The 26,570-nt window shown below is 44.5% G+C and overlaps 1 protein-coding gene across 6 annotated transcripts in view; it reads right to left on the reverse strand.

Annotated features, from left to right (window-relative positions):
• The window catches only part of SGCD (sarcoglycan delta), a 697,305-nt gene that overhangs the window by 23,076 nt on the left and 647,659 nt on the right, over positions 1-26,570 (reverse strand). For 4 of the 6 annotated variants that reach the window (XM_033926952.1, XM_033926949.1, XM_033926953.1 and 1 more), the window contains 3 exons: positions 12,614-12,737; positions 10,479-10,766; positions 1,396-2,986 (listed from right to left, as the gene is read on the reverse strand). In XM_033926952.1, the coding sequence (XP_033782843.1) occupies positions 10,593-10,766; positions 12,614-12,737 (298 nt within the window). In that variant the 3' untranslated portion in view covers positions 1,396-2,986; positions 10,479-10,592. Of the gene's footprint in view, positions 1-1,395; positions 2,987-10,099; positions 10,767-12,613; positions 12,738-26,570 lie in introns of those variants that run through there. The other 2 variants (XM_033926951.1, XM_033926950.1) reach the window with 2 other exon arrangements.

Below are 26,570 nucleotides of genomic sequence, written 5' to 3' on the forward strand. Positions count from 1 at the left end.
GACGTCAACCTTGCGCTCAGTTGTCTGCGCGCCGTTGTCTCGCGCGATTTAGTCCCGTCGCCATTGCATTGTGCTTAGAGGTGCCTAACGCCTAAGTGGGTGTTTCTATGGGTGGAGCGTTTCCACGGGTGCCGCTAAGCATAATTCTCCAAAAACTTAGGTGCCTGAAGTATAGGTCTTTAAAAGCCCAGTCTACATTTAAGGCATCTAAATTTTTACATAGGCGCTGCTAGCTGTGTTTCTGAAAATGGTAAGTGTGACTGACACACAGCTAGCACTTTTATTTTATTTTTTTTTGGTGGGGGGGGGGCACCGTACGATTTAGGTGCCGTTTGTTGAATCAGCCCTTTAATGCCCCAACATGGCCTAGATTTGAATATCCGGGTCTAATTCAGTCCGTGACTGTCAGTAACTTTAAAACCAGACCACTGTGGGTTTCATATTGACCCTTAACCTTTTCCTGTCGTAATAAATTTTACGTTACGCTGGTTCCAATCGTAATTAGTTTAGCAAAAGTTTTGTATTATTCACCATTATCATTTACCGCTCTTGTAAACATAATGTAAATAAGTCTTAAGTCTGTAAACTCCAATATTTTGTGTTCCTGGCTCTTTATTAGTCCATACAGACTGTTTATCCATGATGGCAACGACATTTTTGGAATGTCCCATCATCCCGGACACACGACAGGAAAAGGCTAAGATATTTTCCTCCTATAGACTGGTGAATGGCAAAATAGTCCTTGTACATGGCTTCCCAAACCTGTGCAAGTTATCCCACCAGTCAGGTTTCAGAATATCCACAGTGAGTAGACATCAGATAGATCTGCATCAAATGTCAATTTGACCTTCAGTGATCTTTGCAAAAACTAAGAGTGGCAGGCAGCCTAGTTACTCGGTGTAAAAAGTTACTCTTGCCAAAACTGAGGAATTTATGAGCCTTGTCTTCTAGTTAAAGGTCGAAGCCAGAATTAGCCAACATGCTTTTGGTGACCTAGAATGAGCCCCTTAACAACATAAAAAAAATAATGTTCAAAAAGAGAAACTTATTTGTTTTAATAGCCAATTTCCTACTGAAAATTTGATGCCTCCTAAGTCCATATTCTATAAATGGCGTTTAACTTAGGCACCTAAGTTAAATGCAAAACACCATTTAAAAAAAATAAATTCTAGGTGCCTACCAGCGCCCAAAGAAATGGTGCCTATATCGTGCCTACGGAGGCGCTATATCAGGGGTGTCAAAGTCCCTCCTCGAGGGCCGCAATCCAGTCGGGTTTTTAGGATTTCCCCCATGAATACGCACGAGATCTATTAGCATACAATAAAAGCAGTGCATGCAAATAGATCTCATGCATATTCATGGGGGAAATCCTGAAAATCTGATAGGATTGCGGCCCTCGAGGAGAGACTTTGACACCCCTGCGCTATATGAACCTAATGTCACTTTAGGCATGGCTTATATCAGAAGTAGCATTAAGCATCATAAAGTATCTCCGTAGGCGCAATTCATGTGAAAGGTAGGTGGCAAAAAAATGTAGATCTTGAAAACCTTGGCCTACATTTCTAGTGCCTACCTTTTCCAAAGCCGTAATTCTATAAATGACGCTGTCATGTGATTGACACGTAATCAGCGTCCGTTTTTAAGATGGCTGCTGTCGATGGTGCTATTTATAGAATCAATGTCTATAGCCTAAATTGTAGGCGCCATTAGGTGCAATTGTCAATCATTCACTAGGCGTCGTTTACATGTGACGTAATCAGCGTCCATTTTTAAGATGGCTGATGTCGATGTTTATAGAATCAAGGTCTATCGCCTAACTTGTAGGCGCCATTAGGTGCGATTGTCAATCATTCACTAGGCGTTGTTTACAGAATCACACCTAGTGGAGCCTAACTGTTAATACCTGTCGGTAGGTGTTGAATCCTTAAGCACAATGACATTTAGGCCAGAGCTTTCTTGGCCTAAATGAGTGTGCCTAAGTCAATCCGCTCCTAACCACACCTACTTGCTGGTAGGTGCCTCAGCTTAGATGCCTACTTCGAAGTGGTAGGTATCTGTCGAGTTTGGCGCCTACCATTTTAAATTGGTTTTTTAATGGCACTTTCAAATACCAGTGCCAATTAAGCAATTACGAAAACTGAGTTAGGCGCCTAGATTGGTGCACCGATCTAGGCACTAAACTTTTAAAGAATCAGGGCCTAAAGGGCTCACTGTATATATGGCACCTAAAAACCATCACCAACTAGCACAAAGCTAAACCCAATTCTGTAAAAGTTGCACGTAAATTATAGAACCACACTTAGCGCAGGTGCATGTCATAACTTTTAGGCGCACCCATTCAGGGCACCTTAAACCAGGCCTATATGCATGCGCCTAAGTAATGCACTGACCAGTTGGTCGACACATAACTTTTAGGCACAAACATGATCCACCCCCTGGCCACGTCCCCTTTTAGATTCATGCACTAGACGTGGCACAGGGGCTACCAAATTGTGCACATAACTTCTAACTGATGCCAATTAGCACAAATTAACAAGTGTTAATTGGCAATTATCAGTGTTGATTGAGCCAGTTAATCAATTAAGTTATGAATGCACATTGGCTACGTACACACAACCTTAGGTGCTATATACAGAATTGGGGGAGGGGGGGGAGTAATTCTATATGGAGAAGATGGTAAGAATTCAGAAAAATGGCCCAATTCTAGTCATTTACACAAATAAGAAGCCACTTACATACATAAACAGTCTCTTATAGAATACCAACTATTATGTACCATGATTATAAGCTAGATATGTTAAAAACCTAATTGGCTGTGGGATCCACAAGACAGGTTTGGTAAACCAAGTACTCTGAATTGCTAACATGCTCACCCTTGGCCTGCAAAGGTCATCTTATTCATTGATGAGAGGTAATCTAACTCCATGCTATGGATTACTTTCCTTGGCAAACACCACCGACGCCAACTGTAGACACCTACTCTCAGCTGAAAGAACAGATAAACAGGAGCAATGGAGAGATTTAAATATGGGAGAGGGAAAGTCTTGAATTCCTACAAAAACAACCCCCCTCCCCAAATCTAAAAATAGTAGCAGGCAGACTAATGTGTTGGTTAAGATCCAAAGAAAAGCTCTCTCTTCTTAACCTTGTGGTATATTTAGAAATCAAATGCAAAGTGCAGTCAACTATTTTTGAAATGGATCTTTGACTTGGTGATTTCATGATAAATTTTTAAAAAAGCACACATTATAAAGTAAAAGGAGCAAAGAATACACTTATATACCGTGGCACTAGTCAGCCCAGGTTACGCAAAGGAGTGCAGAGCTGTCTCACCCTTGGGTGCATGTAGTTATACCTATACCCAGCTGCCTCAGTCTCACACTTAATTCAAGGTCCAGAGTGGATACAGCTCTGTTACTTTTGCAAATTTAGTTACACCCATTTGTGTGACTTCCAGCTGCAGGGCACACTCAGCCTTGCACAGTATCTTGCTTTACGTATAGGGTACACAGATCTGTCGAACCTTTAAGAACAGGGGTCATCGCTCTGACTCCTGACTGCAGGATCCACAGAGCTGTCTCCCATTCTAGGTACACAGAGTATCTCTGATTCAAGTGTAATATTCCAGGCAACTCAGCTTTATATGGTTAACTAAAGCACACTCTCTTCCTGGCCAGCGTCTAACAATCATCACAAAACCACGCTTCCACCCATCCCTCCTTTCCCCATACTACTCATGAAAAAAAAAAAAGAAAACACAAACCAGTTGTAAGATCAAGATGAAAATGATGTGCTTGTCTTTACAGAGTGCATTGACTTAAGGCATAGGCACATTCTCCCTCTTTGAACAGAGATGGTATATTCCGGTGTCCCAATACAAAATTATCCTGGGTGATCCCATTTGCGTGAACGTATAGACTGAGGAACAAGTGTCCAATGGAATTAGCAGAGCTGTTTAATGTCTCTAATAGAAAGAAAGAGCTAACCATTTCTAACGTATAGTTTACAGATTTTGTCATGGCTGTCTTGTTAACCAGAAAATTTTTATTTTATTAGGTTTTATTAGGAAGAAGGAAGGGACTTTGTAGTTGGGACAGTGTTTCTTGACATTCTACTGGAAACTCAAGCAGTGATAGTTCAGGATTATCACAAGGAATGGACATTAGGTTGAGGACAGGCTGGGGAGGGCTTTGATGGTTAGGACGGGCTAGAGTGAGCTTTGACAGAGACTCCAGTAGATAGAATCTGGGTTTCTGGGCCCAGAAATATCTAAGAAAAAGAACCATTTAATTTAAATGATTAATTTATGGAGCATGTATGGTTGGGCAGACTGGATGGCCCATTCGGGTCTTTATCTGCCATCATTTATTATGTTACTATGAGATAGATTTACATATACTGTATCTCAAGTATCTCATGCATATTTGATGGAGTAATCCTGAAGACCTGACTGGCTGGGAGTGCCTCCAGGAGAGGGCTTAGAGCAACAGACAGAAGACCAGAGAAACCAAGGTTCAAATCCCAGCTTGGTTCACTTTATCTCCAGCTGCCTCAAGTACCCGCTTACATTATAAATTCTCTGGGAAGGGATTTATCACCATTGTACAAGTGCTGCACATTTTTCAGCAGCATTATAAAAGTAAAAGGTATTATTTCTTAGTGAATGCAAGGTACCGTGACTTGTCTAGTATATTCAAAATTATTTTCAAAGCACTTTTCCCCCATACAAAATCTATACTTGCAATCACTTGATATTGCCATTTGCTGCAGCAGATTTGACTTCATTTCATGCATGTTAGGCTAAATTTTCTGAAATAGGGGAGGGGGAGGGGAGAGAAAAATATTATTATCACCTGATCATAGTTAGACGAACTATGACAGAAACAGACATGCTATGGTTAGCACTATACTTCTGCATAACCATGGTTGTCCTGTGGCGTCCGTGTGGGTTGTCATGGCAACTTCCTACACTGGCATTGACTTCAGTGGAGATCATCGTTAGCTGCCACAAACCGCGAGAACCTGGCGATAGATCCAGGATTGTAAGATAGGCGTCCTGAACCCATACCCTTTTGCGCCAACCATCAGGCCATTATGTTCTCCTACCTATGAAAATAAACACGCGCATTTACCAATTGCTTTAGTAAGGTCAACTTGACCTTCAGCAACCTATGCAAAGAAATAAGAGTGGCAGACAGCCAAGCTAGTCAATGTCTAAAAAGTTACTTTTGCCAAATTGAGGAATTTATGGACCTTGTCCTCTGGTCAGAGACAATGGACAGAATCTAATGGACAGAATCTAATAGAAAACATAAAAAGCCAGAAGGGGGATGGGACTTGATATACTGGGGGGGGGGGGTTCTGTGTGGTTACAATCAAAGTGGTTGACATATTTTAGACAGGAACCTATTCTGCACCTGGGGCAATGAGGCGTTAAGTGACTTGACCAGGGTCACAAGGAACTGCAGTGGGAATTGAACTCACAACCTCAGGGTACTGAGGCAGCTGCACTAGCCACGCCTCCTCTCCCAGTGGTCTATGCTGCTAGCTTTCCCCCTTTATGTGAAGAGTTGCAATCTCTGATAACCAGAGTTGAGATTGTGATGTCATAATGCCTCATTCCATCAATAAGAGTCAACCTCATCAGTGATGTCACAATTGCGTGATTGTAAAGGGTAAAGGACTTGATAAACTGCTTTTTCTGTGTGATTGCAATCAAAGCAATTTATATATTTTAGACAGGCACCTGGGACAAAGCAGTGTTAAGTGACTTGCCCAGGGTCACAAGGAGCTTCAGTGGGAATTGAACTCACAACCTCAGAATGCCGAGGCAGCTTCTCCAATCACTAGGCCACTCCTCCACTCATTAGCATACATGTCTTTGGTGACCTAGAATGGGATCCTATCCTTATCAAAAAACATAATGTTGAAACAGAGAAGCTTATTTGCTTCCATAGCCAGTTACCTACTGGAATTTTGATACCACCTAGGCCTGTACACGAAAAGGAATATTTCTATATGGCGTCACCCAATTGTAGGTGATAAGAAAGCAGATAAATGACAGAATTTTAGTTATTTACAGTAGTAAGTAACCACTTACATATATAAACAGCCTCTTATAGAACACCAACTCGTATGTACCATGATCTGATGGCAGAAATATGCATGTATATTATAGTATTCCATAATTTACACATGCCCTGGCTATATGCCTATGGCCTGGCTGCCCACAGTAGGCCTGCTCATGCCATTGGAAGCTAAGTAGAGTCAGGCCTGGCTTGACAAATTACAGCTATACTCGCTCGAGGAGGGGGACATGATCGAGACGTTCAAGTATCTTACGGGCCGCATCGAGGCGGAGGAAGATATCTTCTTTTTCAAGGGTCCCACGACAACAAGGGGGCATCCGTGGAAAATCAGGGGCGGGAAACTACGAGGTGACACCAGGAAATTCTTTTTCACCGAAAGGGTGGTTGATCGCTGGAATAGTCTTCCACTGCAGGTGATTGAGGCCAGCAGCGTGCCTGATTTTAAGGCCAAATGGGATCGGCACATGGGATCTCTTCACAGGGCAAAGGTAGGGGAGGGACATTAAGGTGGGCAGACTAGATGGGCCGTGGGCCCTTATCTGCCGTCTGTTTCTATGTTTCTATGTAGTACCTGGATGGGAGACTGCCTGGGAATACCAGGTGGTGTAAACTGAGGGGACCTGTGCCGAGCAGCAATGAGATAAAGGTAGCCACACACTGCATGAGAGAAGGCAATAGCCAACGCTCTTTGTACTCTGCCGTGAAACATCTCCGGGTAGATTCCTCACTGTGTGTGTTGCCACGAGTCAGTGGCATCATCATTCCGGCTACATGGCTGGTTAAGTGATCTGACTCTAAATATGTGTCTTCTGTAAAGAGGTAGGCATCTACTTTTCTGTATAAAGTACCGTATTTGCCGGCGTATAAGACGACTTTTCAGTACCTTAAAATCCTCCCCAAAGTCGGGGGTCGTCTTATACGCCGGGTACTGTTTACATGCCCTTACTTTACATGCCCTAACATCTCCTTCCTTACCTCCTTACGGTGCTTACGGTACTAGTAAACCTGCCGGGACATCAGCGGGGCCATGGCGGGACATCAGTGTGACAAGGGTGCCAGCTCCTTCATCCTGCGCAGCGGGAAGCAGCGGCGCTCTGGCCCCACCCCTTTTCTCTTGACTACGTCTCTCGCACATGCGGCCGTGTGTGGAGTCTAGCCCTTAAGGAAGTTGCGGGGGCGAACAGGAGGCTTTTGAAGGCTTTTAAAGGGAAACTGTCATGCCAGCAAACTTGCTAGGGACTTGCCCGGCACTTGCTCTCTCCCTCTATGTGTTATCTTCCTTCTATCATTGACAGTTTCAGTTTGGTTAACAGTTTAGAAAACAAATAGCATGGCAGCTCCCATGGGTTTATTGTTCTATTCAGCTTTAGTGAATTAATTAAAATTGTTGAAATAAATTCTGATGTTCTTTTAAGTTTTATTTGTTGTGCAGAAGGTGTGCGGAAGAAGGGGTAGTCTTATATGGCGAGTATATAACAAACTCTATATTTTAACTGTAAAAGTTGGGGGGTCGTCTTATACGCCCAGTCGTCTTATACGCCGGCAAATACGGTAGGTTTGAAAAAGGTGCCTGCCTACCCTCTTATCGTAAGTGCCCTAAGAACCTTCCATGTGGGCAGCTGAGCATAAGAATTGCCGCTGCTGGGTCAGACCAATGGTCCATTCTGCCCAGCAGTCCGCTCACACGGCAGCCCCAAGGTCAAGACCAGTGCTCCCAACAAGTCCAATCTCACCAGTTTAGCATGAACTTGTCCAACTTTGTCTTGAAGCCCTGAAGCAGCCAATGGGCAAAACACAGGCCTCTGTCAGGTTTTTTCTTCCTGAGGTGCTTCATCTGATAGATTGAAGAAAGAAGTTTTCAGATGTCTCGTAATGATTGGATGGGGTGGGAGCAGTTAACGTAGCTGGTTTTAAAAAAAGGTTTGGACAAGTTCCTGGAGGAGAAGTCCTTATTCTGCTATCGAGTCAGACGTGGAGGGAAGCTACTGCTTTCCCTGGATCAGTAGCATGGAATGTTGCTACTATTTGGGTTTTGGTCAGGTACTTGTGACCTGGATTGGCCACCGTGAAAACGGGATACTGAGCTTTGTGGACCATTGGTCTGACTCAGTAAGGTTATTCTTATGTTCTTACGTATCTGGATGATTTGCACTGCACTGGATTGCAGACTTTTAAATTTTGATACTTATAAGACTATAATATTTATGATCACCACATAGGGGTTAAAAATGGATACTCAAGAATAGTTTAAATATTGGATTTATTTCAGCAGACCGTTTTTTGTTCTCTGATATTTCCACTTAGGACTTGTGATTTTTTTTTTTTTTTATGGAGCCCAGATTTTTGCAAAATATATACCGTATTTTCACTCATATACTGCGCATCCGTGTAAAACGCGCACACGGGTATAGCGCGCGGGGAACTGTAATTTATGTAAATAAATGTTTATATACCGCACACACATGTATACCGCGCATGCCGCCCCGACTCTCCTTTCGCCCGCCCCGACTCTCCTCTGGCCAGCCTGACTCTCCTTTAGCCTGCCCTGACTCTCCTCTGGCCAGCCCACTCTCCTTTAGCCCACCCTGACTCTCGTCTCCCCCTTGAAGTCCTGTCCCCACCCTGAAAGCCTGATGCCCCCCCCCGACGTCCGATTCACCCCCCCCCACGCAGGACCGCTCGCACCCCCAGAGAAAGGGCGGGACCGCCGGAAGAGGAAGCAGCGTAGACGCAGGGCTAAGAGAAGGGGCAGGACCGCCGGCAGAGGAAGCAGCAGGACGACGGTAGGAAACTTCTACATGATGGGGGGGGAGGCTGTGGGGGTGCGAGCGGTCCTTCGGGGTGGGGGTGCGGGTTCAAGCGTGAGCGGTCCTTCGGGGTGCGGGTGCGAGCGGTCCTGCGGGGGGGGGGGGGTGAATCGGACGTTGGGGGGGGAACTATGTAAAAAAAAAGGGGGATAACGCGCTCACGAATGTAACGCGCATGGTTATACACGGTTTGTAAAATCGTGTATAACGCGCGCGTTATATGCGTGAAAATACGGTAGATGCTTTTTTTTAAAAATGCATGTGCTTCATAGCTAGTTTGACAAAAGAAACCAGCGAACTACTTTCTCTTTGTCAACTCTCCTTACATATACACTAGAACTCATATCCTCCGCGCTTGTTCTTTCTGTGGGTAGAAAAGGGAAATGGACCGTGGTAGGGGGAACAGTAATTCACAGTTCTGAAAATCTAATGTATGCACACTGCTTTCAACCCCCTACCCAAATCCAGCCCTGATTTTAACTTGACTAAGAATACCCATGCTGTGGTATTCCGGATACAAGTTTAGCTGCAATTTTCAGACAGACAAATTTACTTGGGTAAATAGCTTGCTACTGTATTATTATATTCAAAGTTACAAGGGGGAGGTGTTTCTTTCATTGGCTTTGAAAGTTTTGTTGGCTGTGCCAATTAGTTTATCTAATCTAATCCTTAGGTTTGTATACCGCATCATCTCCACGTTCGTAGGAGAAATAGGAAGGAATTACAACAGAGGGTTAGAGGTAGAAGTGCTATCTCCTCCTCTCCCTATTGGCTAAGGCTCTTAACATTTGCATCTCCTCTTCCCATAGGCTAAGGCTCTTTCCACCTGCATTGTGATGTCATAGAGCTTTATGGTTATAGAAAAAGAGAAACATGATGGCAGATAAAGGACAAATGGCCTATCCAGTCTGCCCATCCGCAGCATCCGCTATCTAATCTAATCTAATCTAATCCTTAGGTTTGTATACCGCATCATCTCCACGTTCGTAGAGCTCGACGCGGTTTACAGTAGGAGAAATAGGAAGGAACTACAACAGAGGGTTAGAGGTAGAAGTGTGAAGAAAATTTAGAGGACTTGGGATGCCAAGATACAAGAGTTTCCTTGATTCCTAAGTTGGAGGGAGACTTACATTTTTTGAGAAAAGCCAGGTTTTCAGATGTTTGCGGAAAACTTGGAGAGAGCTCAAGTTCCGAAGAGGGGAGGTAAGGTTGTTCCAGAGCTCAGTGATTTTGAAGTGGAGGGAGGTCCCTAGCTTTCCTGTATGATGCAAAATTAAGGTTTTTTTTTTTCGATTGGGTTCTCATCTAACCTGATTTATCTTCCACGGCCGTTCACCTTTATTTCTGTTAGGAGACAGAAAACAGCTTTCGCGTATAAGTTCATACTCCTTTAGAGCGGACTTGGAAACGCTGAAACCCAATTTTCTTCTTTGTCAGTTTTAGTTTGAGAGAGAAGCGTGAAATCGTACACAAACGTAACAGGGTCACCCTGGAATTCCTTGTACTGAAACATCAATTTACACAGAGGATATATATATATATCTGTTTATGTATATATGTATATATATATTCACACACGCACACAAAAATGTCTTTGATAGGCTCTCTGTGTTCTAGTAAAAAATAATTGGCAGCCGCAAATCCGTGAAAGCAGAAAAAGTCTTCCTGCTGCCTCAACGCTCTGTTCCAGCGTCTTTTAAGAGCAGACACTCGTGTTTATCTGGCAGGTGGAACCAGCTCCTGCCTGGGACAGGAACAGTCTCCCATTGGGACAGACACAGATCTCAAAGACTTTCTGCCGGGATCCTGTTGAGGAATACAAGCCTCGAGGCAGTCTAGGTAGCTTGATTTTTGCAGCATCCAACTTAATCTAAAAATGGAAAGAAAAAAAACACCTCTTGGAGCATAGCGGTACCATTTACTTCATTCAGTGAATGTGGAAGGAAGAAATAGTATCCCTCATTTCATTCATCCCACATACATTATTTTTACGTTAGGGGGTCATTCTCCAAAGATCAACTATAGTTAGGCACTCAGATGTTGCGAGTTAAATGCTAATTTTATTATCAGCAATTACAGTACTCCCTCGAAATTCGCGGGGGTTCCGTTCCAGGAACCCCCGTGAATTTTGATAAACCGCGAATGCGGTTTTTCGCCCGTCAAAAGGCAGGGGAGGCAGGAAAGGGCAACTGGAGCACCGGCGGGAGAAGAAAATCACTCGCGGTCTGCTCCGACCGCCTCTTCCTGTAGTAAAGTCGGGCTCCACCAATCAGGAGCTGCTTTAACATGCAGCTCCTGATTGGTGCAGCCCGACTTTACTACAGGAAGAGGCGGTCGGAGCAGACCGTGAATGAGCGAGTCTGCGATTCACGCACCGTGAATTCACGGGGAACACTGTACATACATAATTTCCATTATAGAATACTAGTGTAAGTTCACAGTTACACCCATGCACTTATGCTACCCAATAGCTGTCAGGCGTGTAACGGTGAGTATGCATAGGGAATGACATGGGGACAGAATTTGTCCCCGTTCCCAATGGAGTAGCGCGGGTGAGAGGCGCCCGGGGCAATGACGTCCCTCCCTCGCCCTCATCTCCCCCCCCCCAACTCCTTCCCCGATCCCCCTCGCTGTGTGCGCGCCCCTCTTCCCCTCTAGTTGTTCGCCGCCTTGAGCAGCAAGAACTTCAGTGTGCTCCTCACGACCCTGTCGGCTCTCCCTCCGATGTCACTTCTTATGCGCGGCACCGAGACGTGACCTCAGCGGGAGAGACGACGCAGTCGCAAAGAGCGCGTCGAAGTTGATGCTCACGGCAGTGATCAACTAGAGGCATTTATTTCTTTATTTAAAAGATTTCTCAACCACCTATTCCTAGGCAGCTTTACAAATAAGAACATATATAAAATAAAGCAAAGAAGACTTGGACAGACATCAAAGATTACAGATCATTCAAAGTAGACAGTTAGGCCCGGATTCTGTATAGGACGCCCGGTCTCAGAAGCTGACGGGCGTCCTATATAGAGTCAGGCCTAAGGCTGCCTAAAATAAACCCGATTCTGTAACCGACGTCCATGTTACAGACGCCGGTTAGACAATCGGGTTATTATAGATGCAGCCGCTACACTTATCGTGGCAAGGAATCTCCCTGCTGCGATAAGCAGTAGAGCAGCGTTGGCGCATTTACTGTTCCTGGCAACGGTAGAAACCTCTACTGCAGCTTAGCACAGGGGGGGGTATATACATACTTGGGGCCTCATCTAGCAAACTGCGCTGTTTTTAGCGCAGAGAGCCGCGCTGAATGGCCAGCGCTGCTCCCGATGCTCAAAGGAACTCTATGAGCATCGGGAGCAGCGTGGGCCATTCAGCGCAGCTCACCGGGCTACATACTGCTAGCGTAGTTTGATAGAAGAGGCCCTAAATGTCACAGACGCCACACTCAGACGTGAGATTTACTTGAGTGTGCGATTGTTGATTATTGAACATTTTGCCTCTTTTTCGGGGGCAAGAATGCACCACTAGAGAAATCTAAAATCAATTCAAAGCGTCAGACGGAATGTCCTCTGCCATACACCAATAATATTTTTAATTATTGTATTGGGTGCCAATTCCTTTAGGATCACAGTTTAATAATAGAGTAGGATTTCAAATTAAATAGAAGTAATTCAGGTTAATAAATTTCCTTTCCTTAAAAAAGCAAAACATTTTCCTGGGCACTACCTCTCCATCTTTGGATTCCAGTCTCAGGTCTGTCCGACACATGGCTTCAAGGCTGCCAGCCTCCGCATTGATTTCAACTCCTTTTGGAGCTTCCATTACCAAAGATCGGGTGGGCGACTCCAGCCTGCCAGAAACAAAGAGAGATGATAACGTAACCTGCTGGAGTTATTTGTCTGCTTGCAATGAATCCAAACCTTTGTGAATTCTAGACTGAATTTCCTGGTAAATTACTGGATGGCAGGATGCTAACAAGCCTTCACCTGAGTAGCTCCCAGACTCTTTGAATGCACTCCCTGAAAAGCTTCGCTCGACACAAATTTATCTGTACTTCAGGAATCGGGTGAAAGCTTGGCTCCTCTCCCAAGCCTTTAATAGAAGAAGCAACTAACTTGCTAATCTCACACAAACAAGGCCTAACATCTGCTGCAAATACAGTACTGAAGCAGGACTTGCTTATCCACTCCTACTCTGAGATCATTTTCATGTAGCTTTCTGATTCCACGTGCAACTTTCTCTAAATTACTGTACCTACTTGAATATAAACCGAGATTTTTGGGCCCCCAAAAATGACCCCATAATGAGATCTCAGTTTGTATACGGGTCAACATTGACCTGCCTCCCTCTTCCGAACCTATGTGCAGGCCTCTGCCAGGCCTGCCATGAGACCTGGTGGTCCAGCGGTGACCGGTACAGGAGAGATCCTTCCTGCATCCCGTCCCAGCCTGATTCTAGCCCTATTCTGCCTCCCCGTGTACCTTAAGTATCTCCGGTGGTCCAGCGGTGGCTGGGTCTCCTGTCCCAGCCTGATTCTAATTATTTTTATCTCCCTCCCCCGCATACCTTAAGTATCCCCGTTGGAACAGCAGTGAATCGTGGCAGGAGCGACATTCCTTCGCTCCTGCCTGTGCAAAGCCGCCAGCTGATTGGCTGCCGTGAGTTCTGGGAATCCTACATGGTGATGACGCTGGAGGACCTTACCGGAATAGCACAAACCCCATTTATTTTTAGATCTATAATTCATCAAATCGCTAGGACGTGAACCTGAGGCAATGGCACCTAACACAGTGACGTGGCCTGGCATTGAATTTCTGAAGATAACACCGCCAGTGGCCAGAAAAACACTGATTGCTGCTGGCTGAATAGCGGGCCCTTAGATTGTAAGCCCCCTAAGGAGAGGAAAATACCTACATTTATCTCAGATATAGCTACAACGGAAGAAGGTGTAAAGTAGAGAATGACACGGTGGCGGTTTACCCGCGGCCACCGCATTTTAGCCGCGGGTCACCTGCCGAAAACGGGGAAGAAAACTAGCAGTCGCTGCGGCGACGGGGACAAGGCCATTCACCGCCCGCGGGGCGGTGAATGGTCTTGTCCCCCGCAGTGAGGCATGAAGGATCGCGCGGTCCCCGCAGCTCACACCCGCCCGCCCAATCGAATCCAGTGTCCAGCCAGCTCTCTCCCCTCTCCTCACCCCAGTCCGCAGATCCTCCTCCTCGGCGACCCGCACGCTACCAGAGAGCCGCGCACACCCGCCGCTGCTCAGCCTCGATCTTCTGCTCTGACGCAACCGGAAACAGGAAGTTGCAGCAGAGCAGAAGATCGAACACTGAGCAGCCGCGCGTGTGCGGCTCCCTGGGAAAGCGCGCAGGTTGCCGAAAAAGAAAACCCACAAACCAAGGTGAGGAGAAGGGAGAGAGCCGGCCAAACACCAGGATCGACCGGGCAGGCAGGTAGTGGCCGCGGGGACCGTGCGATCGCTAGTGCTCCCGGCTCAAATTGGAAGGAGGGAGTGAAAGGAAAAAGGCTTATATGGATGCAGCGGGGACGGTGACGGGGCGGTGAATGGGATGGCAGTGGCGGTGACGGGGCGGTGAAAGGGATGGCGGTGACGGTGACGGGGCGGTGAAGGGATCGGCGGTGACGGGGCGGTGCAGAGGATGGTGGGCCGGTGACGGGGCGGTGACGGGGACAGATTTTTTCCCCGTGTCATTCTCTAGTGTAAAGTAAATGCAAAATCCCTTCCCATCTGCAGTAATCCATGACAGAAAATAGAATAACAAGGCTTAATGGAGGTAAAGAAAACAAATAAAAATAAAGAGCAAAGCCCCAAGTGGCAGTCAGGGAAAGCATTTCTATCACTTCTACTTCAGGCAGAGCCGCTGTGGAAAAGACAGTACTATAAAATATTTCAGCTAAATTAGAACTATACAAATACAGTTTTCATTGATGTAACTCAAATGTGTTTATGCTCTCCTAGTCTGGGAGGTGGGAGGGGGGGGATGCTCTAGTTTGCTGTATGTGTTCCTGCTCAGTGTATTGGAGAAGACTGACAAAGTCTACAAAAAATTGCATGCAAATGAGCACGCAGAGGAAATGAAATGTGAAATTTTGCAGCCAGGAGGAAAGGCTGGCTCTGAAGACGGCGTGCATTCTGGTCTCAGTCGAATGCAATTACCTAGAAATCTAAGCAGCGCATGACTGCAAAGTTCTCCCCCCCAAAAAAAAAAAATCAAATGGCTGTGACCCTGGATCCCTCAGAAACCTCTCTAAGTCATGAGCCGAAAACTCTACGCACAAACGAGGAAGGGAGCAGTGAGTTATTTGCTTGAGGGTTTTGAAATGATGCTCCTGCCTCCTGCACGAGCAGAACTGATTTGAAAACTACACATAAAAGTGAGGTTAAAATAAGCCTAGCCTGTCTTTCGATTCATTCTAGCTTTCCAGAGCGCGTCTGCGTCTGCGCTGCTTTAAGCAGAACTTAGGTCTCTGGGCTCTGCATGGGAATGGCTGTGGTTGTTCGCAAGGTGAAGTAGATGGTTTACAATTAGCGCAGAATGACGTGGCAAAATGACTCCTGGGCAAATGGAGTATCTCCCCTATTAAATTTCAGATTTAATTAATGTTTAATGCACTGAACAATGGTTCTCCTATTTGGATGCTAGATTAAAAAGAAGAAGAACACAAGCTTTTTATTACTTTGCCCCTTACTTATGGAATTAAATTCCCAAAATATTTATGTCTGGAGGCTAATTTGAAGAGTTTTAAAACTCTCCTCAAGACTTACTTTTTTATTCAACAAAGCAGCTTGCTAAGATAAGTAGCTGTAACCCAGTGGTCTCAAACTCGCGGCCCAGGTACCACATGCGGCCCGCCACGTACTATTTTGAGGCCCTGGGTATGTTTATCATAATCACAAAAGTAAAATAAAACACTTTCTTGACCATATGTCTCTTTAGCTGTAAATGACAATATTATTATTAAGACTTAGCCTAAAGGAAAGATTTATAAACTATAAAGAGTTTTACCTCATGCAAAATTGTCATTTCTTTAATAAGACATTAACTATTTTTTCTGAGGCCCTCCAAGTACTGACAAATCCAAAATGTGGCCCTGCAAAGGGTTTGAGTTGGAGACCACTGGCCTATAGGAAGAGGAGATGCAAATGTTAAGAGCCTTAGCCAATAGGGAGAGGAGGAAATAGTGAATGCTGCGGATGGTAAGACTGGATGGGCCATTTGGCCTTTATCTGCCATCATGTTACAATGTTTCTATAACCATAAAGTTCTATGACATCACAATGCAGGTGCAAAGAGCCTTAGCCTATAGCAGTGGTCTCAAATTCGCAGTCCACCAGGTGCTATTTTGAGGCCCTCGGTATGTTTATCATAATCACAAGAGTAAACTCAAACAGTTTCTTGATCATATGTCTCTTTAGCTATAAATGACAATATTATCATTAAGACTTGGCCAAAAGGAAAGATTTATAAACTATAAAGAGTTTTACCTCATGCAAAATTGTCATTTCTTTAATAAGACATTAACTGTTTTTTCTGAGGCTCTCCAAGTACCTACAAATCCAAAATGTGGCCCTGCAAAGGGTTCGAGTTTGAGACCACTGCTGTAACCTCACTAGAAGTCACTGTTTATGACTGGGGCATGCCTGAGCTGTGCACAAATCTAAGCCTGTGTCTAGCTACTTTCTTATAAAGACATTAGAGCAGGGGTGTCCAACCTGCGGCCCCGTGAATTATTTCGTGCGGCCCCGGTCGAGGGCGATGCACTGTTTTCCTCTGCTGCCCCCGGATGTTTACCGTCTTGCCGGCTCCCTCTTCTGTCTTGCCGAAGCATTTGCGCGGCCCCAGAAAAATTTTTTTTTTCAGCCAACGCGGCCCAGGGAAGCCAAAAGGTTGGACACCCCTGCATTAGAGGACAAATAACACTCACAAGGAGGGTTCTTACAAGCCAATGAGGTGTTTACCCTATCTAGTCTCTCAGCAAGATTTTGGGCTCCTTTTACGAAAGTGCGCTAACGTTTTTAGCGCACGCACCGGATTAGCGCGCGCTAGCCGAAAAACTACCGCCTGCTCAAGAGGAGGCGGTAGCGGCTAGCACGCGCGTTAAGGCTCTAAACGCACCTTCGTAAAAGGAGCCCTTTATCTGACTGAAGACGGGGAGCTGAGGCTCATTCCCTCCTTGTACAGAGTACTTAAAGCCTCCGATCAAATAATCCAAATTTACTCTCCAACACGGGAACTATTTTACGATACTACTCGCAAATCCATCTTTTCAGTCACCGCCCCCTCTCATTGGACATTCGATTAGAGAACTCGCTTGAAAAATCTAAAGCCAAACTTAAAACCTTCCTCTTTAAAGATGACTTTATTCTTTAGTATTAGCTTCAGCCTCTTAATTCCTTGATTCATGTGAAGCTTTGAAACATCTAAGACTTCTTTTGAAATGATTCCCCTCCTGTGTGTGTGGCGCAGTGGTTGGATCTACAGCCTCAGCACCCTGGGGTTGTGGGTTCAAACCCCGCGCTGCTCCTTGTGACCCTGGGCAAGTCACTCAGTCCTCCATAGCCCCAGGTACGTTAGATAGATTGTGAGCCCACCGGGACAGACAGGGAAAATGCTTGAGTACCTGATTGTAAAACCGCTTAGATAACCTTGATAGGCGGTATATAAAATCCTAATAAACTTGAAACTAATGTTTTTTGCCACTCCCCATTTACCGTCCTTTTTTATTAATTTTACTTCGATGTATTTTAAACAACCTTCCCTCCCCTGCTTTCCTTCCATCTCATATACGTTAATCCGAATTCGTCTGGTATTTTTAATATTTGATAAAATATTGCTTTTATTTACCTATTTTAATTGTCCCTTACAATCTTTTTATATTGTACACCGTCTAGACACTTGTTTTGATAGACGGTATCTTAAAAATAAAGAAACTTGAAAACGTACTTGATTAAAGTTTTGACTACACTTCTCCCTCGTCATTCGCGGGGGATACGGGCAGAGCCGGACCACGAATGCCGAAAAACCGCGATTATCCGGCTCTGACCCACCCCCCACCTCCCTGCCGCCTTCCCGGCCTTACCTGGTGGTCTAGAGGGCTTTCGGGGCTGGAGCGATCTTCCTACGCTCCTGCCCCGTGCAGATCGCCATTAGGAAATGGCTGTAGGGAGGGGGGGTGGTGGTTGCGATGCTGGTTCGGGGGTGTGCGATGCCAGTTAGAGCGGGGGGAGGGGGTGATGAAGCAGCGCCGGTAGCCTCGGGGGGGGGGGGGGATTGGTGGAACGAATTGTTCAAGTTTCCATTATCTTCTATGGGGAAAGTTGCTTTGATATACGAGTGTTTTGGTTTAAGAGCATGCTTCTGGAACAAATTATGCTCTTAAACCAAGGTACCACTGTATTTTGAATTTATTTCCTTACAGAACTCTGATGCCATCTGGATGAAAACAATTAGTCTGAGAAGCCACCATGTTTTTTGACTTGGAGCTTCACTAAGAGACTGGTTACCTGTACGTCCTGAGGCAGCTTTTTTGAAGCGAAACGCTGGCCATCGTCGACGGATGGTATATCTCTTCCAGACACAATCAGTATCGCTCTGATGAAGCATTAGCTGCTTAATCATTTCTGTAGTCTCTCAATGCAGCATAAACAACTTAGGGATTCTACTGCATTGCACAAGGCTTTTATATAGTGAAATATTATAGAGGAGGTTTTTTATGCCAGTGATTATATTAACCCCCATAAAGTTTCCAAGTTTATTATAAGATTTGATTAATCGCGTATTCCAGGTTCTAAGCGATGCACAGCTAAAAAATTACAAAGTTAGGGTAAACATACATAACTAGAAAGACTTAATATTAAACATGTTAAAATATCATAAAAGTACAAAACATAAAATCACATGACTAAACATAAGCAACATGACTGATTAACATATATGATCAAAGAAAGGTAAAGTTATGGGGAGAAATACAATTAAATATAAAAGAAACAATTAAGGATAAAAACATTAGGAAAAGGGGAAAAAATTTAATATAAAATGTAGGAAAGAAAAAAAATTCAATTAATCACTAAAAGCGTCTTTAAAAAGGAATCCCTTAAGTTTGCTCTTAAATTTGTCTAGAATTCTTTCTTCTCTTAAATGGATTGGCAAGGCGTTCCAGGCTAGAGGAGTTGGAGGAGGGGATACGAGGCTTTTTCCTACCTCGTGATAATTTTAACAATATTAAGCCGTTTGGTTATCGCTTGCCAATCCCTATTTTGTGTTTATTCAGACTTTTGGGAGACTGTCTGTGGATTACTCCTTAGCATTCACGTGGTGTGTGTGTGTGTTTACTGTGCTGCAAATATTTTGAGAGTGTGGTTGTTTTTGAAAACCATTAGTGACATTGTGCACTTCTGCATCAGCTGAGTGAAAATCATTGGGGGATCACTCCTAATATAAGAACATAAGAACATAAGAACATAAGTAGTGCCTCTGCTGGGTCAGACCACAGGTCCATCACGCCCAGCAGTCCGCTCCCGCGGCGGCCCAACAGGTCATGACCTGTCTGAATCACCCCTTGGTTTCTCATCGAAGTCCTATCTTCCCATCCAATTTTTGACCCTTTGTCCCCGCACCCCTTTCAGTACCCTACGATCCCTTTGTCCCTCAGGAATCCGTCCAATTCCTGTTTGAATCCCTGTACTGTATTCTGCCTGATCACTTCCTCCGGGAGCGCATTCCATGTGTCCACGACCCTTTGGGTGAAGAAAAACTTCCTTGCATTTGTCTTGAACCTATCCCCCTTCAGTTTCTCCGAGTGCCCCCTCGTACCCGTTGTCCCTCTCAGTCTGAAGAACCTGTCCCTATCCACCCTCTCTATGCCTCTCAGGATTTTGAAGGTCTCTATCATATCTCCCCTGAGCCTCCTCTTTTCCAGAGAGAAGAGACCCAGCTTATCCAGCCTCTCGGCGTATGGGCAGTTTTCCAGCCCTCTTACCAGCTTCGTTGCTCTCCTTTGGACTCTCTCAAGTACCGCCATGTCCTTCTTGAGGTGCGGCGACCAATACTGAACGCAGTATTCCAGATGCAGGCGCACCATCGCCCGATATAGTGGCATGATGACTTCCCGCGTCCTGGTTGTGATACCCTTCTTTATGATGCCCAGCATCCTGTTGGCTTTTTTCGCTGCTGCTGCACACTGTGCGGATGGCTTCATTTATGCATCCACTAGCACACCCAAGTCTCTCTCAAGTCCGCTGTCTCCCAGCAGTGCCCCCCCCATTTTGTAGTTGAACAACGGGTTCTTATTTCCTATATGCATGACCTTGCATTTCTCCTGTCCCATAAAGACCTCACAGATGGGATAAGCAATCGGGAAGGAGCCCACAGTGGGGTGGGAGAGAGGGGGGGGGGGATAAAACCATGGAAAATGACAGCAAATAAAGGATACATGCCTATCCATCGAGTGACAAACTTCCTGTCTTTTTTACTTACTCAGAAAGTACCAGAATATCCAAGATGAAATGTAATTTCTTTTCCTCACCTTATAAGTCATTTTTCTCAAATGTTCTTATGATTAGAAAAAGGTACAAGTATTTTCTATATATTTTTTTTTAAACTCAGTTGCATATACCTTTATCTATTGCATGCTTCCTGTATCTAGATTTTAATATAATGATATTCCTAGAAGGATCTCATACAGACTCCCGAGGGACAAGGCTTGTGCTGTGGACAGTAACCAAGAATTCATGGGCCATCAGAATGATAACTGATAAAAAGTAATCACAATGCAATTCCGAGTCAAGTCTAGTCTCCCTAAAATGAAACTGCATTTTTTATTTCCCCATGGATTAAAGGGTAACACTTACACACATTCAAAGAATCAGTGTGAAAAGTGCTGGGAATAATGATAAACCCCCCCCCTTTGGATAAAGTCCAGAGGCGATGCCGTAAATTCAAATGCAAGGCGGTTGGCGAAGAGAGGGGTGTTGGGTTTACCTCAGGCATTTACAGAAGCTATTCAAGGTGACTTGAATTCAGGCAGATTAATCTAATATAATAAAGCCCTAAGCGTGCCTGCGCACTCCCACCTGCGTGCTCCCGTTTTCCGTGCACTGTAGGGACCCGCAGGTAGGAGTGCGCATGCGTGTGGCGGCGCGGAGCCTGTCGGCCGCGGCAGCTCTTGCCATCTGAAGGATAAAAGCCCAAAAACCTCCAGAGCTCGCTTTGGGTCCGGCAAGGGCTGCGGGTCCTGAAAACTTTCCGATTCAAGCAGCGTCTGCAGCACTCTACACACGCTGCTTCGGGGCCTTCTACTGCCCTGATTTGCTGGGCAGTAGAAGGCCCCGAAGCAGCGTGTTTGGAGTGCTGCAGACGCTACTGGAATTGGAAGGTTTGTCGGGACCGCAGGAAGGGAAGGGGGGGGGAAGGGACTAAGGGAGCCAGCCAGACTGCGGGAAGGGAAATGGGGGGTAAGGGAAATGCTGCTGCTGCACAGGGAAGTGGTGTGGGGGGAAGGAAATGGAGGGGGAGGGAATGCTGCTGTGGCTGCTGCACAGGGAAGTGGTGGGAGAGAAATGCTGCTGCATAGGAGGCAGGGAGAGAGACAGATAGGATAGAAAGAAAAGAAGAAAGACACAGGGGCAGGGAGAGACACAGAAAGACAGACAGACAAAGGGGGCCAGGGAGGGAGAGAGAGACAGAAATAAAGACACACAGACATATATTCTAGCACCCGTTAATATAACGGGCTAAAATACTAGTAATAATAATAACAAGTTTATATACCGCAGGACTGTGAAGTTCTATGCGGTTTACAATGGTTAAAAGATGTTACAAATTAATTAGAATTAACAAGGTTAGAAACTAGTTATTAACAGCGCTAGAGATCAGTTATTGTGGAGTAGGCATTTGTCCGTCAAGGGAAGGGTCACAATTTAAGGGCTCCTTTTACAAAGGCCGGAGAGGTAAATGCTCCGACGCTCACAAGAATTCTGCGAATGTCGGAGCATTTACCTTGCCAGCTTGTGGTAGAAACCTCTACCGTGGCTTGTAAGTTTGCATCTAAGTCAACAGAAGGTCAGATGACTTGCCTAAGATTGCAACGAGCTGCAGTGTATTAGTGAATTCCCTTTTTATTCCGGTACATTCTGCTTGAGATATTCTTACCCCTGATGAATGTTTGTGCGCCAAGGGCCTGATTCTACGAGAGGTTGCCTAAAAAACCTGGTGCCAACTAGGGCGACGCCAAGCATGATTCCATAGACGTTAGGCGCGCTATATAGAATCACATTTAGTGCCGCCTACGCGATGTTACAACAAGGAAAAAAAACCACTCTAATTAGACCTTATCGGTAGACTGTATAAATGGTATAATTAGGTCTACAAAATTTTTGCTCAGAATCATGGAGGGGAAACTGGGGAAAACCCCAGAAAAACTCCTCAAAGAGAACGAGCTGTGACCAACCCTCTTTGTTTTTCACATGAGACAGGAGTTCATTTTTGAATCTTTAATGCCCATCGCATGAGTTTTTCTACACATCGCCGTTGGTTCTCTGAGGCAGGAACGAAACGCTCACGTCGGAACCTGCAAGCTGAAAGTTAAGTTTGCTGAGTTTCTTTAAATATGCTTTGACGTATACCATTTAAACATTTTGTTCAGCCCTAGTGGCCTTCTATATATGAAAACTTTTATAATTTCTTACGACATGATATAATCTAATCTAATCCTTAGGTTTGTATACCGCATCATCTCCACGTTCGTAGAGCTCGACACGGTTTACAGTAGGAGAAATAGGAAGGAACTACAACAGAGGGTTAGAGGTAGAAGTGGGAAGAAAATTTACAGGACTTGGGATGCCAAGATATAAGAGTTTCCTTGATTCCTAAGTTGGAGGGAGACTTACATTTTTTGAGAAAAGCCAGGTTTTCAGATGTTTGCGGAAAACTTGGAGAGAGCTCAAGTTCCGAAGAGGGGAGGTAAGGTTGTTCCAGAGCTCAGTGATTTTGAAGTGGAGGGAGGTCCCTAGCTTTCCTGTGTGGGAAATGCCTTTTAGCGAGGGGAAGGATAATTTTAATTTGTGGGAGGATCTGGTGGTATTAGGGTTTGAGGAATTCCAAGAAAGAGGGATAAAGGGAGGGAGGATACCATATAGGATTTTGAAAGTTAAACAGGCGCATTTATAGTGGACCCTGGCGATTATCGGAAGCCAGTGGAGCTTGGCCAGGAGCGGGGAGACATGGTCAAATTTACTTTTGTCTACTTCACATGTGATGATTGGGCGGTGAGGTGGTTTTTCTGGAGTTTTCCCCAGTTTCCCCCTCCATGATTCTGAGCAAAAATTTTGTAGACCTAATTATATCATTTATACAGTCTACCGATAAGGTCTAATTAGAGTGGTTTTTTCTTGTTGCAATATACCTCCTTTATCACTCTTTTTTCCTATATTTGTTTCAAATTTACCTCCTTTCCTGTATTTGGCCTATGCGATGTTAGGCATTGCTAGGCGTCCAAACTTTAGGCACTTCGTATTTAGGTCAGGGTTTTCTTCGCCTAAATATTGGCGCCTAATTCAGAAGGAGATACCCACGATCAAAACACGCTCACGATCCTCCCCTAATCACATCCACTTTTAGGTAGGCGCTTTGTACTAGGCACCTGCTTTTTACAGAAAGGCTCCAAACTTTCAATTAAGTTCAATTAATGCCAGTTATAAGGTGTTAAGTGCTAATTATCGACACCAATTAAGCCTATTAACCAATTAAGTTTGGAGCACTGATGTAGGCGCCTAACTTTAGACGGACTTTATAGAATCTGCCAGTGAGTTAACCAGGGAAGATGGAGTCTGAAGCACAGCATTCTGGGATATTTGATAGCCTCTTTAAAACTGAACACTGCCTGTTTTATTGAAGTTGTGGAGTGAACAGAGGATGGTTGTGGAACCAAACCAGTCAGTGCTGATAATTGGGTGCCAACACTCCATTATTGGTGCTTGTTGGCAGCGTGTGGGTAGTTGGGAGTGTGTGGATTAAGCTACAGCCTCAGCACCCTGAGGGTGTGGGTTCAAATCCCATGCTGCTCCTTGCATCACTAGGCAAATCACTTAATCCCCCATCGCCCCAGGTACTTTAGATAGAGTGCAAGCCCGCCAGGACAGATAGGGAAAAATGCTTGAGTACCTGAAAGTACATCATAAATATTAACAATAAATAAATAAAAATAGTTTGAATCTACACACACATCTTTTATTTATTTATTTATTTATTCATGGAGTCATCCTGGACAGATGCCTGACTTTTGAAGACCATACTAATGCTCAGGTCAAAAAATGCTTTTGCACCCTTTGGAAACTTCGTACCATCAAACACTATTTTGACTTCCTCTGTTTTCGACCTCTGGTTCAATCTCTAATTACATTACATTAGTGATTTCTATTTCGCCATTACCTTGCGGTTCAAGGCGGATTGCATCCAAACTAAAACAAGAATTACATTCAAAATTTGAAGGAATAGAATAAGCGATGACATAAAATTTTTAAGGTAATAAAAAACTTTGGGTGAAGAGTTACCAACGGGAAGTAGAAGTCTTTAGGAGATAAGAATAGGGTGAATTATGGGGTTTTAGATAACGTTTGGTAAATAGAAGAATATTAGAGAGTACTAAGGGTATAGAGAGTGTTGGCTGTTGGGTTGGGATTGGTCGTGCTGGATAGGTTTTATGTGTTTTTTGAAGAGTATGGTTTTAATATCTCTCTTGAAGGTTTTGTAGTTGAAGATAGCATCTTAGATTACTGCAATATTATATACTTGGGATTCTTTAAGAAAACTATCAAACGATTCAGAGTCATTCAGAATGCTGCCGTCCGTCTCATTTATGGTCTTAAAAAGTCAGATCATGTAAGCCCGTATTACAGAATACTACACTGGCTGCCGATGGAGGCAAGAGTCATCTTCAAGTTTGCCTGCATCTGCTTCAAAACCATAACAGGTTCATCCCCAATCTACCTGTCGCACCATTTTGAATTTCCAGGCATCACTTGACCATGCAATGCCTATCTGTTTGCCTTCCCAACCCTTGAAGGGCTGTATCTACAACAGATTCCTTGATAGATCACTGTCGTTCCAAGCAGGAAATAGAATAAATGTCTAACCACCTTCATCTCAAATTCATCCTTCTACCAAACCTTCAGGAAATCAATTAAAACCTCTCTCTTTGATAGATTTCTCTGACTACTTTCCTGCCTTGTGGTATCTCTGAAATACTTCAGGATATACCTGACTACTCTTGGCTTGCTAATGTAATTTGAAAGTCTTTTTCTGTAACATCGCTGTCTATGTAGGCTCGTCCTCTGTAAACCACTCTGAATTGCTCGTGGTATTGCGGTATACAAAATAAAGTTATTATTATTATTATTTCTTAGCCCATCCTCCCCCCAAAAACCTCAGGGCAGTTTACAAAATTTACAAATGTAATAGGACATACATTATAAACTTAAGATCCTCATTAATTACGAGATAACCAAATCTCATTCTGTAATTTACATCACTTTGTACTCCAATAAAGCATATACATACAACAAAAAGCAAGAATTCCATGACAGTAGCTAACAAGAATGTACCCATACATGTCAATCTATACTATTTATGTAACCAAAATCTGAACATATATGTTTTCAATGCCTTCCGGAACAACAATAACCCATCTAATGCTCTAATAATAGAGGGAATCTGGTTTCATAATTTTGGCACAAGCAGTGGCGCAGTGGGGGTGAGAGGAATCCGGGACAGTGATGCCCTATCCACCCTCTTCTCTGCCCCCATGGGGCCCGTTAGCAGCTTTTGTTGCATCTATGCAAGATATGTAGCTATATATTTATGTCTCTTTTAAATTAGTTTTCGTTCCCATACACATCCGGGGGAGGTGGGATACCGCATATATATTTGATATATGTTTATATTTCTGAGTTATATAGTGTTTGGGGGTAATGATGTCTTAATTTCTGTAGTTCAAAAGTGCTTTGTAATGGTTTGATATGTTTCAGATGTATATATTTATATTGCAGTGTTCATATTGGAAAAGAATAAAATTTATTAAAAAATAAAAATAACAAACTGAAAGCAAGGAGAAGACTGTATTTGACACCTATGCACAAGGGGATAAATGCAGGTCTCAAGTGAATCCCCAGAAAAACCTGAAAGTGCAAGTAGAGAGTGACACGGTGGTGGTTACCCGCGGCTAGCCGCAGGTAACCTGCCAAAACGGTGACCCCCAAAAATGGTCACCGCAAGTTCGGGGACGAGGCCATTCACCACCCCGTGGAGCGGTGAATGGTAGCACGGAGCGGTGAACAAGGAGTGAACGCGCGGTGAACGAGCGTTCAAACCGGCAGCCCACTCTCTCCCGCCGGCCGTCCATGCATCTCCCTCCCTCCTTTTTCCTTACCTTTTCTTCTTAAAACTGGTGATTTCTATAAGGCTAAGAGCTGTATTACAGCCGGAGCCTTGAAATCGCATTGCGTTGCCTGCTGGTAAAAGTCTCCTCTGACGCAACTTCCTGTTTCCGGTTGCATCGGAGGAGACTTCTAGCAGGCAACCTGACGTGACTTCAAGGCTCCGGCCGCGGGTAACCCGCTAAAACGGTGACCCAAAAAAAAGGTCACCACGAGATCGGGGACAAG

This window comes from Geotrypetes seraphini, chromosome 18 (genome assembly GCF_902459505.1).
Source record: "Geotrypetes seraphini chromosome 18, aGeoSer1.1, whole genome shotgun sequence".
Classification (NCBI taxonomy): domain Eukaryota; kingdom Metazoa; phylum Chordata; class Amphibia; order Gymnophiona; family Dermophiidae; genus Geotrypetes; species Geotrypetes seraphini.